Below are 14,043 nucleotides of genomic sequence, written 5' to 3' on the forward strand. Positions count from 1 at the left end.
CATTTCCTTTAAGAAGCACATAATTCAGAAAGGCCAAGGATTTCTCCCATACTTCAGATGAGCTTTTATATGGGCTTACAAAACCAGCTAGTATTAGTTGCATATCTGTTTGCCTGTGGTACAATTAGTCCTCTGTATACTACACAGTGCTACACAGTGTGATAGCACATAAGTCCAGTCAGACATTAGAAGGAATTTCTTCTCAGGAAGGGTGAATGATTGATTAAACATTATAATGGGCTGCCCAGGGAGATGGTGGATGGGATATTTAAGGAAAGGCTGGACATGGCACACAGTGCCCTGGTCTAGTTGACATGGTCTGTTTGGGCAAAGATTGGACAGAATGATCTCAAGAGATCTTTTCCAGCCTAATAGATTCTGTGATTCTGTAATCCTGTTTTTTCCAGGTGACTTATTTCTGGCTAAAAACTCTGTCTAATTGGTATCTGGTTTTTAATTCCATTTAATTTCTCAGGTTTGTAAATTTTTCTGGGACAGGGCTCTCTTCCTGATAAACAAGAGGTGCTTGATTTGTATGGTTGCTACCAATATGTGTTCACTGTGCTGCAAGATGCAAATTAGGACTGTATCAAAGCACATGGTTTGACATTTCTTGGAAGATAACCTTTACATTCAAATCAGGCAATGAATGCTTACAGAATATAAGATTAATTTTGCTATTGGAGGATAAGCTAATCAATGATACTTGGGGAGGTTTTTAAAGTATCTTTTCTATTTTGGGTGTATACTTGCAAATACAAATGCAGAAATCACTTATCTCTCCCCAGTGAAAGCACAAAACATGCAGTTTTCATTACTTAGCTATGTCTCAAGAAAGATATATTTTTTCTGTTTTCTTCTGCCAGTTTCTAGGGAGAATGCTCAGAAAATACTTAACAAAGTAATTGAATTAAGAAAATCAAAGGGGTCACCTATTGGCCATGTCTGTTTTAGCTGTCTGTTTAAGTTGTGTTTCAAGCTGGGTTTGTTTGTTCGGTTTTTTTAGCAACATCTGTTCTAACTCATGTTTTCTGTGTATGTGTGGAGAGAGGATGTTTAAGGTATGTTAAGCCATTTGTTCAAACTGACTTTGCAGCAGCATCAAAGAAGTTTGAAAGGCAATGCCAACTTTTTAAAGAAAAAATATCCAAAAAACCAGAAAGTAAATACACCATGCCTTGATTTTTGGAAGTTGTTTAATTAATACTTGTAAAGATTTTTACTTTCAAATAACTCTAAGGGAAAAATGTCATTAGTATAAAAGAAATAAATAATTTTACTGAGCAGCAGTGAAAACACCACAACTTTCTGTACAGTGTTAAAGGAATTTCGAAGAAAAAGTATTAACTTGAAATTACTGAATATTGACCTGTTAATGACAACTTGTTATTAACAGTTGGTACCTCCTGGCCATGCTGGGGATGGTGTTTAATGGTATTTGAAGAAGAAATGTACAAATAAGAGGAGTTTTAGATATTCTTTAAGGCGACCTTAGTATTAAAGGCTATCCAAGAGGGATCAGACATGTTGTGATGGAAGACCATACGGATATTTCTCGTAAGTTGGTCCTTTGTGAACTCTTTTCTGAGTTTTTGACAGTAAAAAGTTCAATTCATTCTGTTCTTAGTATTTTGCTTCTGAAGCTACAGATCTTCTTTTTTTTTTCTTTTTCTTCTTTTTTTTTTTTTTTTTTTTAATTTTTGTTTTCTCTTAGTTTATGACATCTGGATTTAGTTACTGAATATTGCCTCAGCAGTGCAAAGGAGGAAGTACAGAATTCAGATTAATGCAAATGTTCTGATGTCAGAAGATCAAAACATACATAAATAACTGTTTTAGTCTTGTCTGCTGAGTGTACCGACAATTTGTTTGCCTTGATGATTCATAGCTTTGCTGATACCTCTGCAGGTTTTTATGTTTTAATTTACATCTTAAAAGCTTAATTAAAAAAATGTACAAACTGGTCAAGAAGAGCTGTAGTAGAAATGTAAGAATCCAGATGAACAGGAGCCTTTTTACTGTAGCCTATAGTTGAACAACTCCTGCACATATCTATAAGGTTTGTTTTAAAATCTATATTTCTTTAGATTGAGAAGCTTTTTTATTGTTTATGTTGGTTTTATTGTTGCAGACTTGCAAACATTTGTTCTTAATGCTACTCTTTTCCAGCTCTTTTATGCTCTGTAATAATTAATTATGCCTTCTGTAGTAAACAAATTACTTGATATTATTGAAGCCTGTCATAAAATAATCTTTTTCCTTTTCTGTCTTTTTCCAATAATAGATAATATACTTGAGAGAATCCCCGGAAGAAGTGTACAGGCTTATATTGTCAGGAAGTGTTTCATATCTTCCTTTCAGGTAAATAACAAGTTGATAGAACTTTCTATACCTTGATATTTTGAAGAACAATGTAACATTTTTCAATACTAATTTTTACTGTGTTGGTTTTCTGGGGTTTTGTTCTCTTTTGCTTTGCTTTGTGTTTTGGAGTGGGGTTTTTTTGTTTTTTTGAGGTTTTTTTTTGTGTGTTGTTTTTTGTTGGTTTGTCAGTTTGTTGGTTTTTGGGTTTTTTGGGGTGGATTTGGGGGTTTGTATTGAAGTTTTTACATGGGACACGCTCACTGCCTGAACTTCAAGTACTGAGGAATCAGAGATGTTACCAGCTGATACGGATGAGTACCAGCTGGTACTGAAGTGTACCAGCAGAAGGTGAAGAAACCCTGCTGTTTGTATCCACTCCTTGAGCTTTTTGATCTACATTGCTTCTCACTTGGCAGTCTGATTTTGTGTCAGTAGCTGATAGTTAAACATACCAAAATATCTGTCATTCACCATAGAGGTCTTACAATATTTAATAGCATTTTTATGCACAAGACAGTATTTCCAGATTGCTGCACGTATTTGACAAGTGGGAAGTTGTCCTCAGTGCATCAGACATTGATTCCAGGAACCTTCTGCATTGCCTGTGCCCTACTGTGCTGTTCCTCCAACACATATCAGAGTGGTTGCAGTTCTCTGTGAGGACCATAGACTGAAAACATGAGGCTGCTTCTATCTGCTGTAGAAGGCTTTATCCATTTGTTCTTTCTCATCAGGGTCTAAGAGGCGTCCTGTCTTTTACTTGAATGAAGTTCTATTATTTCTGTCTCGTGCTAATTTCTGCCCCTTTTCACACTGATTCATAAGGAAGGAAAGGATAGAAAAAATTGCTAGAGACAGCCATCCAGGTTCTTCAAAAGTTCTCCTTCCTCTCAGTTGACATTTGAACACTATATGTTTTTTACTTATTAGAAGCATTAGCTGATAAGAGCTGCATGGTCTCAAAGTGTTCTGCCAAGGCATAATATTCTCTGGTGTAGATTCCATTTAATTTGTTTCTTTACTTCACTATAGTATTCTGGTAGAATTCTTACTCTTACTGCTTACAAAATTTGATAATGATCACATACTAAGAATATACAATTCCTGGATCAACAAAATTAGAAAACATGTAATTGAAAGAAGCGGTTCAAATGAAACCAATTTCTCCTTGTGTTTAAGTGTGAACTATTTATGCATCTTAAGGAAAACACTCTATTATATTTACTAAAATGTTCATCCTAACAGTCCATGGCAGAAATTGAACATTTCAGCTTTACAGAAACTGTAGCTGGAGTAATCTTATGTTGTATCTGCTAACATAACTTATTTTATGTTTTTTTATTCTTGTAAAAAGTTCAAGAAAAATCTTCAAAGTACGGGAAATTAAGTATCTGACATAATTATATCAGTTTAATGATCATAACCCTGAAGTAATTATAAAAGGTGTTTTAGAGAAGTATCTTCAGTTGCTTTCTTGTGGATTAAAATGCAAAAATTATGTTTTGGTCATTGTATCTTATAGGGATGCTTCCTTTGGTACTTGCAGCTTTCATCTGACATTACTGGACTGTTTTCATGCAATAAACAAGGTCAGTAAACTAATATTGTTCACATTTCAAAAATTTTGCTAAATGTTGCCCCTCAGAAGATGAAGGCTTAGAAAACTAGGATCCATTTAGGGCTGTGAAGTAGCAGATCTCTAATTGTTGCCTAGTTTACTATGCATTATGCATTGTCACAAAAGTAGATACAGCATTCCTAGAAGTCAATCAATACCTTATATAATCAACAAGTGAAGATATTACAGAGGGAATTTTGAGTTTTATTTATGTAATCTCTCAGGACACTTCTAATCCTAAGAGGTTTATTATATGCCCCCTGGTGTTACGTATTAGGCTAATCTTGATTGCAAACTACAGGCAAACTAGGAGAGCTACAAAACATTAGGCAGTAAAAGAGAAAATTAGAATGTAGTATTTTTAATATCTGGAGATACGGGTCTTGTCTATATTTGTGCTTCCTTCTTTAACAAGTGGATAAACTGCTAATTACCCAAATGATTAAATTTTTTATATGGTGTTAAGTATTATGGTTGTGGCTAATTATGGGACGTCATGGACTCACAGTAAATATCTACTTAGGACTTTGTGACTGCAAACATTTTGAAATCAGTGAAGATACTAGCAAATAGCACTTATGCACAGAAAATATTTCCAGTCCTTGAATGCAGTCTTTAGAATCTACTCATAGCTTCAAGATATATCTTTTCCTAGTTATTTTTCTTTTTATTTTGTCCACTTAGCAATAATGAAAGGACCAAATGCTTCAGTAATGTGGGATTTTTGTACTGATTAGGTAGAAATAAAAGAAGTCAATTTACTCATCTAACTTCACTTATATTTCACTTATATTGAAATTTACAGACCTATTTTGAAGCAAGACTGAGTTTATCTGTATTTGTTAAATTATGTGAACAAAGAGGAGAGTATGTATTAAAGGACTTTATGTAACCCAAAAGAGTGATAAACTGTCCACATAAAAGAGGCATCCTTGTTAAGAGCTGTATTCTGAATTTTAGGCTTTGCAGCATGGTTTCCTGGATTTTGGTACGTTTGATGTAAATGAATATGAGCATTATGAGGTAAGTGTTCAGTATCAATATTTTGATTTGTATGCTGTTACTAATGCTAAAACAATTGTTTATAATTTGTGCTATTCTTTTGTAGTACTAAGTTCTATTTCTGTTTTATCTTTCTAAGTTACATTAGTTAAATAAAGGTACATAGTCCGAGAGAAAATACAGAAATTCAGATTTAAGCATAATTATGCTCAAACATGGGGTAAGCAGAAACCAAAATGAAATAAATGGGATTCTCTATTATTATTACAACCCTGGATATTCTTGAGCAGTATTGATAAAAACTAAAAAGCATACAAGCCCAAGTCTAACTGAATGCTAGAGAACAATCAAAGTATGTATTTCAGAACACACAGCAAAAATGCAATAACACTCTTTGAGGTAAAGAAGGAAACAAGTCTGGGAAACTCCAAGTGCAAAAAATTCACTTTGGGGCATAGGAAATTAGTGTGACAATGAAGGTCTGCAACTCTTGATTGTATGCAGTCTCAGAAATGCAAAACTGCCAGATATCTGTAAAGAGAAAATTAAATGCTCCTAGAGCTTAAAAAAACCCATAATTTAATTTGTGAACAGAGGTAAGACCAATTGATAAGACCAATTTAGAATCCTATAAAAATAAAAAATTGGATATTGCCTTTCATCTGAAGGGCATCAGTTGCATTGTTCTAAAACTGATTTAGAAGGACAGAAACAAAGGGGAAAAATGTGAGGTTGAGAGCATCTGTCATCCTTACGATGAAAAAGAAAGCAGGCAACTAACACAAATTCCTTTGACAAAAGGAAATCAATTCTATATAGCATGTGTTTTGAAACAATAAGGAAAAGCCTGAAAATACAGGGATAATGATAAACCAAGCATTTTCTCTTGACAGAGAGCAGAAAATGGAGATTTTAACTGGATAATACCAAACAAATTCATTGCCTTCAGTGGACCTCATTCAAGAAGTAAAATTGAAAATGGTATGCTTAAAAAAGGAGGTGGGGAACACAAGCCCACTGCTTTCTTAGTTGATTGTTATCAGTAAGAACAAGCTTTAAAAATTGTTCCTCAAACAGTGTGTTTTTTCCTTGGCTCTTTTCCTTTTATAAGAACTCTGGCAGTAAAATTTTAATGCTTGGTTTAATTGTATCTAACCTAGGTGACTGTATTAAAATTCCATTTTCAGTTAGTCTTTTCTTTATGTTGTCTCTATTTTGAAAGTGTTTTCATATCTTGTTTTTCAATCTTTTTTTTATTATTATTATTTCAGTTTAAGGCTTAGTCTCTTTTTTTTAATCTTCTGTTCTCAAATAGGCTATCCCCACCATGCTCCAGAGGCTTATTTCCCATACTTCAAGCAACATAAGGTCACCACTATAATACGCCTCAACAAAAAACTGTATGATGCCAAACGATTTACAGATGCTGGATTTGAGCATTTTGATCTCTTCTTTGCTGATGGAAGTACACCGAGTGATACTATTGTTAAAACATTTCTAAATATTTGTGAAAATGCTGAAGGTGTAATAGCTGTTCATTGCAAAGGTATGATGTAAAAAACAGTTTATATTACAAGTGATGTTTACAGTTCCTGGGGTATTTTGCAGTATTAATCTACTATGTCTAGTTGTTAAAATCTCTGCCAAACTCTTGCTTTTCCAGTCAAATTATTTATATGGCTCTGTTCAGCACTTCATCTTCTAATTTTGTTAAATTCCAGAAAAATCTTCCCAGCCATTCCCAAAATGAGATTGAGAAAGTGAGATTTCCAATATTAATAGCTCTTTCTGTTATAAAGTGTTAGTACTTTCAAAGGTTGCTTTGGGCAGGCATTTGAAGTCCTTTCAAGTTCTTTCTGAAAATACATGTTTAAATGTACCAAGTCATAAACTTTTGGAAGCAGTGCAGCATTTTGGAAGATTCCTCAAAATTTATGAATGTCCCTTGAGAACCACCAGAATCTTCAATCCCTCAGAATATCTTTATACTAATTTGGGTATGCCCTGAATATCCATTCCTCCAGAGTTTGACTGCAAAGATTTTAAGAACCTAGCCAGTGCATCTAGTATAGTTATTCAGTTTTCTTTGGTTCTAGAGACAGAATATTTTCCTTCCCACAACGTCTTTAATAGTCTATCAGTCATTTCTTCTCCGCAACTTTGCATCACTAGTGTACCTGATAACGTTGTGATTGAAGGAGAGAGGCCCTTTCTTAACCTTTTTGCTTTGGACCTGCAAAGACTGCATTTTTATTCCTGTACCTGCCATCCATTTGCTGCATTTAACAGAATTATTTTGGGAAGTGAAGGAATTGATGAAACCAGCATCTTGACTCTGGGAAACAAGTGCATACTCTTATTCTTCACTGAGGTGATGAATTCAGGCATATCACTTAATATTGGTTATGCCAGAGTACTGAGTATCAGTGATACAAGTGCTTTGTTTTCACTCAAATTAAGATGTTCTAGAAGTCATACTAATGGTGTCTAGCCTGAGCTTACTCTGGGGAAAGTGCAGAATGTTGTAGCCTATTCCTAAAGTTGAGTGGGATGGAAAGTTGTGTGGTTGTCCTGGCTGTTGTGTTGTACACTGTTTTACACTGATGTTGATCGGTCAGTTGTTAAATGAGAGAAGGTGGTGTGTGATTTGCACAGCAGATGGTGTACAGCAAATGATTGAGGAGAGACACCATGTAGCTGGAGCTGTTCCCTTTTGCTTCTCGTGTTTCCCAAGGTCAATAGAACTGTTTTGAGGGCCATTTTAAATATAGTTTCTTGCTCTGGAGTACTTCTTGCCTGTGCTAGCTAGTGCCTAGACTTGCTTACTGCAAAATCTGTCTTTTTCTTGAGAATTAAGGAGATTAATTAGAGGAGGGGCTGGAAGAACATCTGATTTCAGTGCAATATATGATTAGTTGCAAGAAGGTGCTGGGAGAATTCTGAAAAAAACCCACCAACTGTTTTCTCCCATTCTTAAAAACATTGTCATGCCTTCATAAATATTCATTGATAGGTAAATAAATGTAGCTAAACTTGCTGGCTTTGGAAGGTTACCTCACTCAAAAAAATATGGACAGTGTGTTAGTAACTTTGTATATGAAGAAAAAGATCGAAGAGTAAGTTTCCCTTACCACATTTGATAAGTAGAGGTTTATTTTGATAAATTAGGCAGGTAACTACTTGTCCAAGTAATAGAGTCTGTAGTTACAGCAGATTCCAGATGAAGGTGGATATATAAATATAAAAGATGGATATATAAAAGAAGCCATTCTTTTATCTTACATAGCTGGTCTTGGACGAACTGGCACACTTATTGCCTGTTACATCATGAAGCATTATCGGATGACAGCTGCTGAGTCTATTGCCTGGATCAGAATAAATAGACCTGGTTCTGTGATTGGACCACAACAGCATTTCCTGATGGAGTAAGTAGATTGAGTAAATTATTGCCAAAAATAAACCTAGATGTCTTTTTCTTCTTCTTCTGCTATTGTACACTTAATAATCTTCAGTGTTAATTTGTTGTGTTTTGGGCCTTTTTTTCCCATGTTATGATAGCAAACAGGCAGAACTTTGGACAGAAGGGGATATTTTCCGTGCAAAGTTGAAACGAAACCATAAAATTGCTGTAACAAGAATTCTGTCAGGAGTAGATGATATTTCAATTAATAACACAAGAAACAGGAGAACCATCCAAAAGGACATTGAACTGGTAACCACCCAAATATTGTGCTCTTGTAAAAGTTCGAATTGTTGAGAATCTCTCTTTTTGAGAATTTTCTCTTTTTGAAAAAACCTGTGGGTACACTAAAATTTTGTTAATCAAATTTTTTTTCTGTTCACCCTTTTTGTATAAAAGGATATGGGGGAGGGAAACTAGGAACAGCAGTTATGAAAATTGAGTTTATAACACAGGTAAAGTAGGAGCATCATCATGCTTTTAGTCTTTAGTAATTAGGTCAATAATAGAAAAAAGTATTCACATTCTGCGATCAGAAACACTGATTTCATTTTGGATTGTCTGTTGCTTCACTGTGTGTATTTAAAGGGAGGGGTTGAAAGGATGGGTTTTTTACTCATTTTAGTTTCTAAGTAATTGCAATTTCTGTAATACCTTTTGATGGTGCTTTTTGAAAAAGACAATATTCCAGTGCATGTAATTCATGACACCACTTAATGGTTTACAGCTTCAAAAGCAGCAAACAGGAAACTGGAAGGAACAGAACTATATTTGTGCAATATTTCCTTTATCCTGTCAATATAATTCTAAGCTTTAAGATAAGGTTAATTCTTAAATATAAAAGTGTCTATATTTAATATTGTTTTATCCCTTTCCCCCCTCCACTTATCCAGTACAGTGATGATGATGAAACAAACTGTTTAACACAAGGGGATAAGCTTCGTGCTCTGAAAAGCAAAAGGCAAGCAAGAGCTCCAACTGCATCTCCACTAGCGTAAGTCAGTTTTGAATATATAAAATTCCAGAAGCACTTTTATCCTCTACTTCATGCATACTTCCTGTTGCACCCACGTATTTGTTATCAATGCAACTTTTACTCCCTTAAAACAAGTGCAAGATTCACTGTTACTCTGAAGGCTTGGTGAATGCTGAGGAGGCAGGAAAATTTGGTTAAAGAACTGCATGACTGAATTTCTAGTTTTCTGCACAGTTTTTGATGCTGGTATTCTGCACTTTACAAGCTCCTATAGCACTTCTGAATGCTTTGCTTATAGTTTAATCACAAACTTTCCCTTGTCTTTCCTGTGGTAGTATAAAAATGAAAGAATATGACTGTGTGGTTTTGTTTGGTGGGCTCAAATAAGATACATGCTGGTGTTTGAAGTCAGCTACCTAAAAAGAGTTGAAAGGAGGACTTTTAGCTTCCTTTCATTGTCTCTTCCTTGGAAAAGAACTCTCCCTAAATTGTGTGGGCTTTGTGATAATGTCGTAGATCTGGAAGGTGGAGTAGCCACTGTTGCAGTAAATAAATTCAAAGAAGTGCATTTCTGGCAGTGAAATGGTAATGTCTTGTTTTAGGCAAGTCCTGAAACACCACCTGGAAAAGAAATTTGCATCTGTTTAGTTTGTATCAGCTGTAGGTACAAAATCTTTCTGCCTTCCCTTAAATAAACTGCAAGAGAATGCACACTTGCAAAACTTCTCCTTGGCTGTAAGGAAAAGAATGGTTATCCCTGGCTGATAGACTTTTGCAAGTGACACATCATCAAAGTCACAGGCCTTACTGGCATTTTTATTTTATTTTTTCTTCTTTTTTAAGATCACCACTGTCATCAGACTTTTAGAAAAAGTGAGAAGTATGTAGTAGAAATGTGCTAAAGGTGAAGGAATCTTTGGAAACATATCACACATTTCACACATTGCTATGTCTGATTTCTGCTTTTGTTTTAAATTACTGTCTTCTGTTCATGCTTATCATTTACACAGGCAACCATATAAGAAACAACATACTCAGAACAAAGATTATGCCCAGCTGACATTTAAAAAATGCCCAAACACATTGCCTCAAATAGCACAGTAAAAAGCAGCTACCTTGCAGATTAGTTTCCAAGGCACAGAGCCTTAGTTGTCAAGCACTTAATTGCCACACACTTACTGTATATTCAATACTATGGATGTAGACTGTGTGGTAGCCTATTCAGAGCCATTGTCTTAATACCTTCTTAATACAACACCTATCTTTTATTGTGTCTTATGAAACGTTCTGCAGCATATCTGCTCTAGTTAGCTTGTACTTGTGTAGAACTAAAATAATTGACTTGGAGCTTATAGCTGATTTTTACGTTGTGCATTGTCACTCAATGAGTTTCAATTTGCCTCCTTCTGTTCCCTCAAGTTATTTTTATGGTTTGCAACTTGTACTGAAATAATTCCATGAAAAAGGGATGTGTAAATTCATACATTTCTTTGTGTTACTGTTGTTTTATTGCAAGGAATATGCGGCTGCTTTACATGAGTCAGAAGTGTTTTCTACTACAAGAGGTGTCTGTCTCTCTTTTAAGTTTACTCAGTTACAATAATTATTCTTGCAGTGAAATTGATCACTTTTATCTAAGCAAACAAACAGAAGCTTCTAAATCTTCCAAGTAGTTATATTTCAGTGGAAAAAAGAAGAGGGGGTGGGCTTGGACAGTTACAGTCTTTGAAAACTAGATGCATTATTTACTTTTAAGTCACAAGGGATTTGTATAGAGTTTATGTTGAAGTTGGCTGTATAAATTCTTTATGCATTGGTGACTGGATATTTTATGTATGTTCTAATAAGAAATATTCTGCACCTGTGGCAAAGGAATATGAATTTGCTTTTGCTTCTTACACAGAAAGGTAATACACCCCATAATCTGATTATTTACATAATTTATTTGTTTCTACAAATTTACCTGTCTCTGATGTAATGTTTTAGTATCAGAATGCATGATTGTGAAGTAGGATATGTGAATACAGGTTGATCCAACTGTGTAAGAGACAGCAGCAAGTGGTAGAGATCCTCCTGCATGCACTTATTTCCAAAAGTGATACAAACTTTCTTTGAAATAGACAATTTGGTGAGGATTTCAGAAGATTTGCTTTTCATTCCAGCAGCACATGGCTGGAATGTTGCAACATTGGCAATTTATGTCTGCGTGGATTGTTAGTCGTAGAAAGTAAGTAATGCTTGAAAAAGTTTATAGAGCAGTATCCTTTTGAAGAACTTGATACAAGCTAAGATGCACCAAAGCTTTTGCTTTTGATTTTTTTTTTTCATCTCTACCTCCCCCCTCCAATCCCTTTTTAGATGGCTCCTAGCTATGCTGGTGTCTACACTGTGTAGCATTGTCATCTGGTGGATTGTATGTGGCTCCCTTCTGCCCAGCCTGCTATTCTGTCTAGATGGTTTAAGAACATAGTAACCATCAGGACCCCCTGAGAGAGAGCCACTGTGTAAGTGTCCCATTCCATTTCTCTACAATAGCTCACACTTTCTGTCTAGTGTGTCTCATAAATGCATGTTTTCATGTCATGTTTCTTACTGGCTTTGTTGCAAGAGTGAATTTCACTGCTCTGGCTTTGTTATATTCTTGTGTATATTATTTGGAATAATTGAGTGATTTTTATGGCTGGCTTGCAATATACAAAGGCAAAGAGCTCTTAGAATAATTTTTAATTTTTAAGTGCTTCTTCTCTGCTGATAAGCAAAACTATGTAAGCAAAATTATCTGTAAGAAAGAAAAAGTACTGCTTTAAAATATGATCCTATCCTTTGCATATTGCAGATGCAGATGTTTGCTTCAGTTTTACTTCAAAGTTCATGAACTTACAAAGTAGGCTGGTTTCCTAACACATTATTTTATTCCCATGAAATACCAAGAAATAGAACTTGTTAGAAATGTCAGTAGGCCTTTGTTTCTACGAAGAGATCAATATTATATGCCATGGCATAAAACTTGATTCCTTTAACCTTTTTGACATAACAGAAGAATGGGCCAGGTTGCAGTGTTAGGTCAAGATTCACTTGTTTATCCAGCCAGTCTGGTTTCATTATCTTTTGTTCACAATTACGTTTTCTAGATCTTTAGGAGACTACTTACATTCCTTTATTCTGTTACTTGGATTCAGCAGCTGAGGAAACATTAATAGCATATCAGTTCCTTGAATACAGTTTTCACCTTTTCTTCACTTTCATCAGAGTAGCTGCAGTGATTTCTGTGCCTTGCTTCTACTTAAATGGTGCAATGTTTTCATCAAATGACAACTTACATTAATAGCATATCAGTTCCTTGGGTACAGTTTTCACTTTTTCTTCACTCCACTTTCATCAGAGTAGCTGCAGTGATTTCTGTGCCTTTCTTCTACTTAAATGGTGCAATGTTTTCATCAAATGCCAACTTACATCTTTGGTCAAACAAAAATTCCAACACAGCACAGCACAGAGAATTGCTAGGAAATGCAAATGAACTTTTTGCTTGCTTCTGAGTCTTCCTGGAGCTCCTCTGTCATCGCCGTCCTCAAAGAATGGTTACTTTGGGTGAATGCTTGAAATTCATTAGTCTGAGACGTTGGTGCTCTCAGATTTTAAAAATGGTCAGAAAGTCTTACTTTTGCTAAGTAAGAATAGACATTCTTTCCTGACAGGCATGAAGATTGAGATCTGTCATCTTTACCTTTGGCCTTGCAACTTTCTATCTGCACTTCTTAAAAAGTTTGAAACTCTTTCTGCTAACCTAAGTGACTGAATGACTATAGAATGAGAACTAGGAGACTTCGGACATGTTAGTTACTCAGTTAGACTTTACTGAGGTCATCTTAATCTGATCTTTTTGAGAAAAAAATTATAAAGAAATAAAGATCACTTCAGCTTTTTCCCCTAATTTGTCAAATAATATACTTGAGAGGCATTATTCCAAATAACATGAGAGGCGTGTTTTCAAAGTTTTACACTGAATGAAGCACTATTTCTTTTCTCAATGAGGTCTCTGGAAATCAGACCTCAGATTTTTGAACACATACCAAAAAGCTAAACTTAAAACACAGGTTAAAGAGGTGAAATAATCTGTGCTTTGTTTTGCTGCACTGTGCTGTAACATCAATTTCAGTCAACTGTCATCCTTTCTTTCTCTTACTTTGTCTGTTTTCTGTCTAAAAACTGGAAACACTTCTTTGCTAGAGGAAAAAAGACTGTTTGATGTTGGTAGGTGTGATGCAAGCAATTTTGTTATTGCCATTTGCTGTGAATTTCTAGTTACTGGTGCTGCTGCTTGATTTTCAAGATTAACAATCATACAATATTGGTTTGAGTATAGGGAGAGAAAACACTTAGGCTTTTCTTAAAAGTTTCCTAACTTTCTCTCCATTCTGCAACTAATGTCTCTTGTGTTTCAAGGGATGAAATTATCAGTTAGGATCATGGATCAATCTGGACTAGCTGGCAATTGTGTTGGCTGGAGCCCTGTATGCTGAAGAGTTATCAGTCACTTGTTGCCTGTCAATGACTTGGAAGAGTAGTAGAGGTCGCAGGTCTACTTTCTTAAAAATCATAAGGTGATGAAGGAGAAAGCAGTAT

At 35.1% G+C, this 14,043-nt stretch overlaps 1 protein-coding gene across 6 annotated transcripts in view; it reads left to right on the plus strand.

The window, feature by feature from the left end:
- CDC14B (cell division cycle 14B) overlaps window positions 1–14,043 on the plus strand; it is a 44,788-nt gene that overhangs the window by 19,212 nt on the left and 11,533 nt on the right. For 3 of the 6 annotated variants that reach the window (XM_056513683.1, XM_056513684.1, XM_056513685.1), the window contains exons 5-13: window positions 2,285–2,361; window positions 3,887–3,953; window positions 4,943–5,005; window positions 5,878–5,965; window positions 6,300–6,530; window positions 8,271–8,409; window positions 8,543–8,696; window positions 9,338–9,438; window positions 11,779–11,924. In XM_056513683.1, coding sequence (XP_056369658.1) covers window positions 2,285–2,361; window positions 3,887–3,953; window positions 4,943–5,005; window positions 5,878–5,965; window positions 6,300–6,530; window positions 8,271–8,409; window positions 8,543–8,696; window positions 9,338–9,438; window positions 11,779–11,890 — 1,032 coding nt within the window. In that variant the 3' untranslated portion in view covers window positions 11,891–11,924. Of the gene's footprint in view, window positions 1–2,284; window positions 2,362–3,886; window positions 3,954–4,942; window positions 5,006–5,877; window positions 5,966–6,299; window positions 6,531–8,270; window positions 8,410–8,542; window positions 8,697–9,337; window positions 9,439–10,022; window positions 10,131–11,778; window positions 11,925–14,043 lie in introns of those variants that run through there. The other 3 variants (XM_056513687.1, XM_056513681.1, XM_056513686.1) reach the window with 2 other exon arrangements.

This window comes from Oenanthe melanoleuca, chromosome Z, assembly GCF_029582105.1.
Source record: "Oenanthe melanoleuca isolate GR-GAL-2019-014 chromosome Z, OMel1.0, whole genome shotgun sequence".
In the NCBI taxonomy this organism is placed as follows: domain Eukaryota; kingdom Metazoa; phylum Chordata; class Aves; order Passeriformes; family Muscicapidae; genus Oenanthe; species Oenanthe melanoleuca.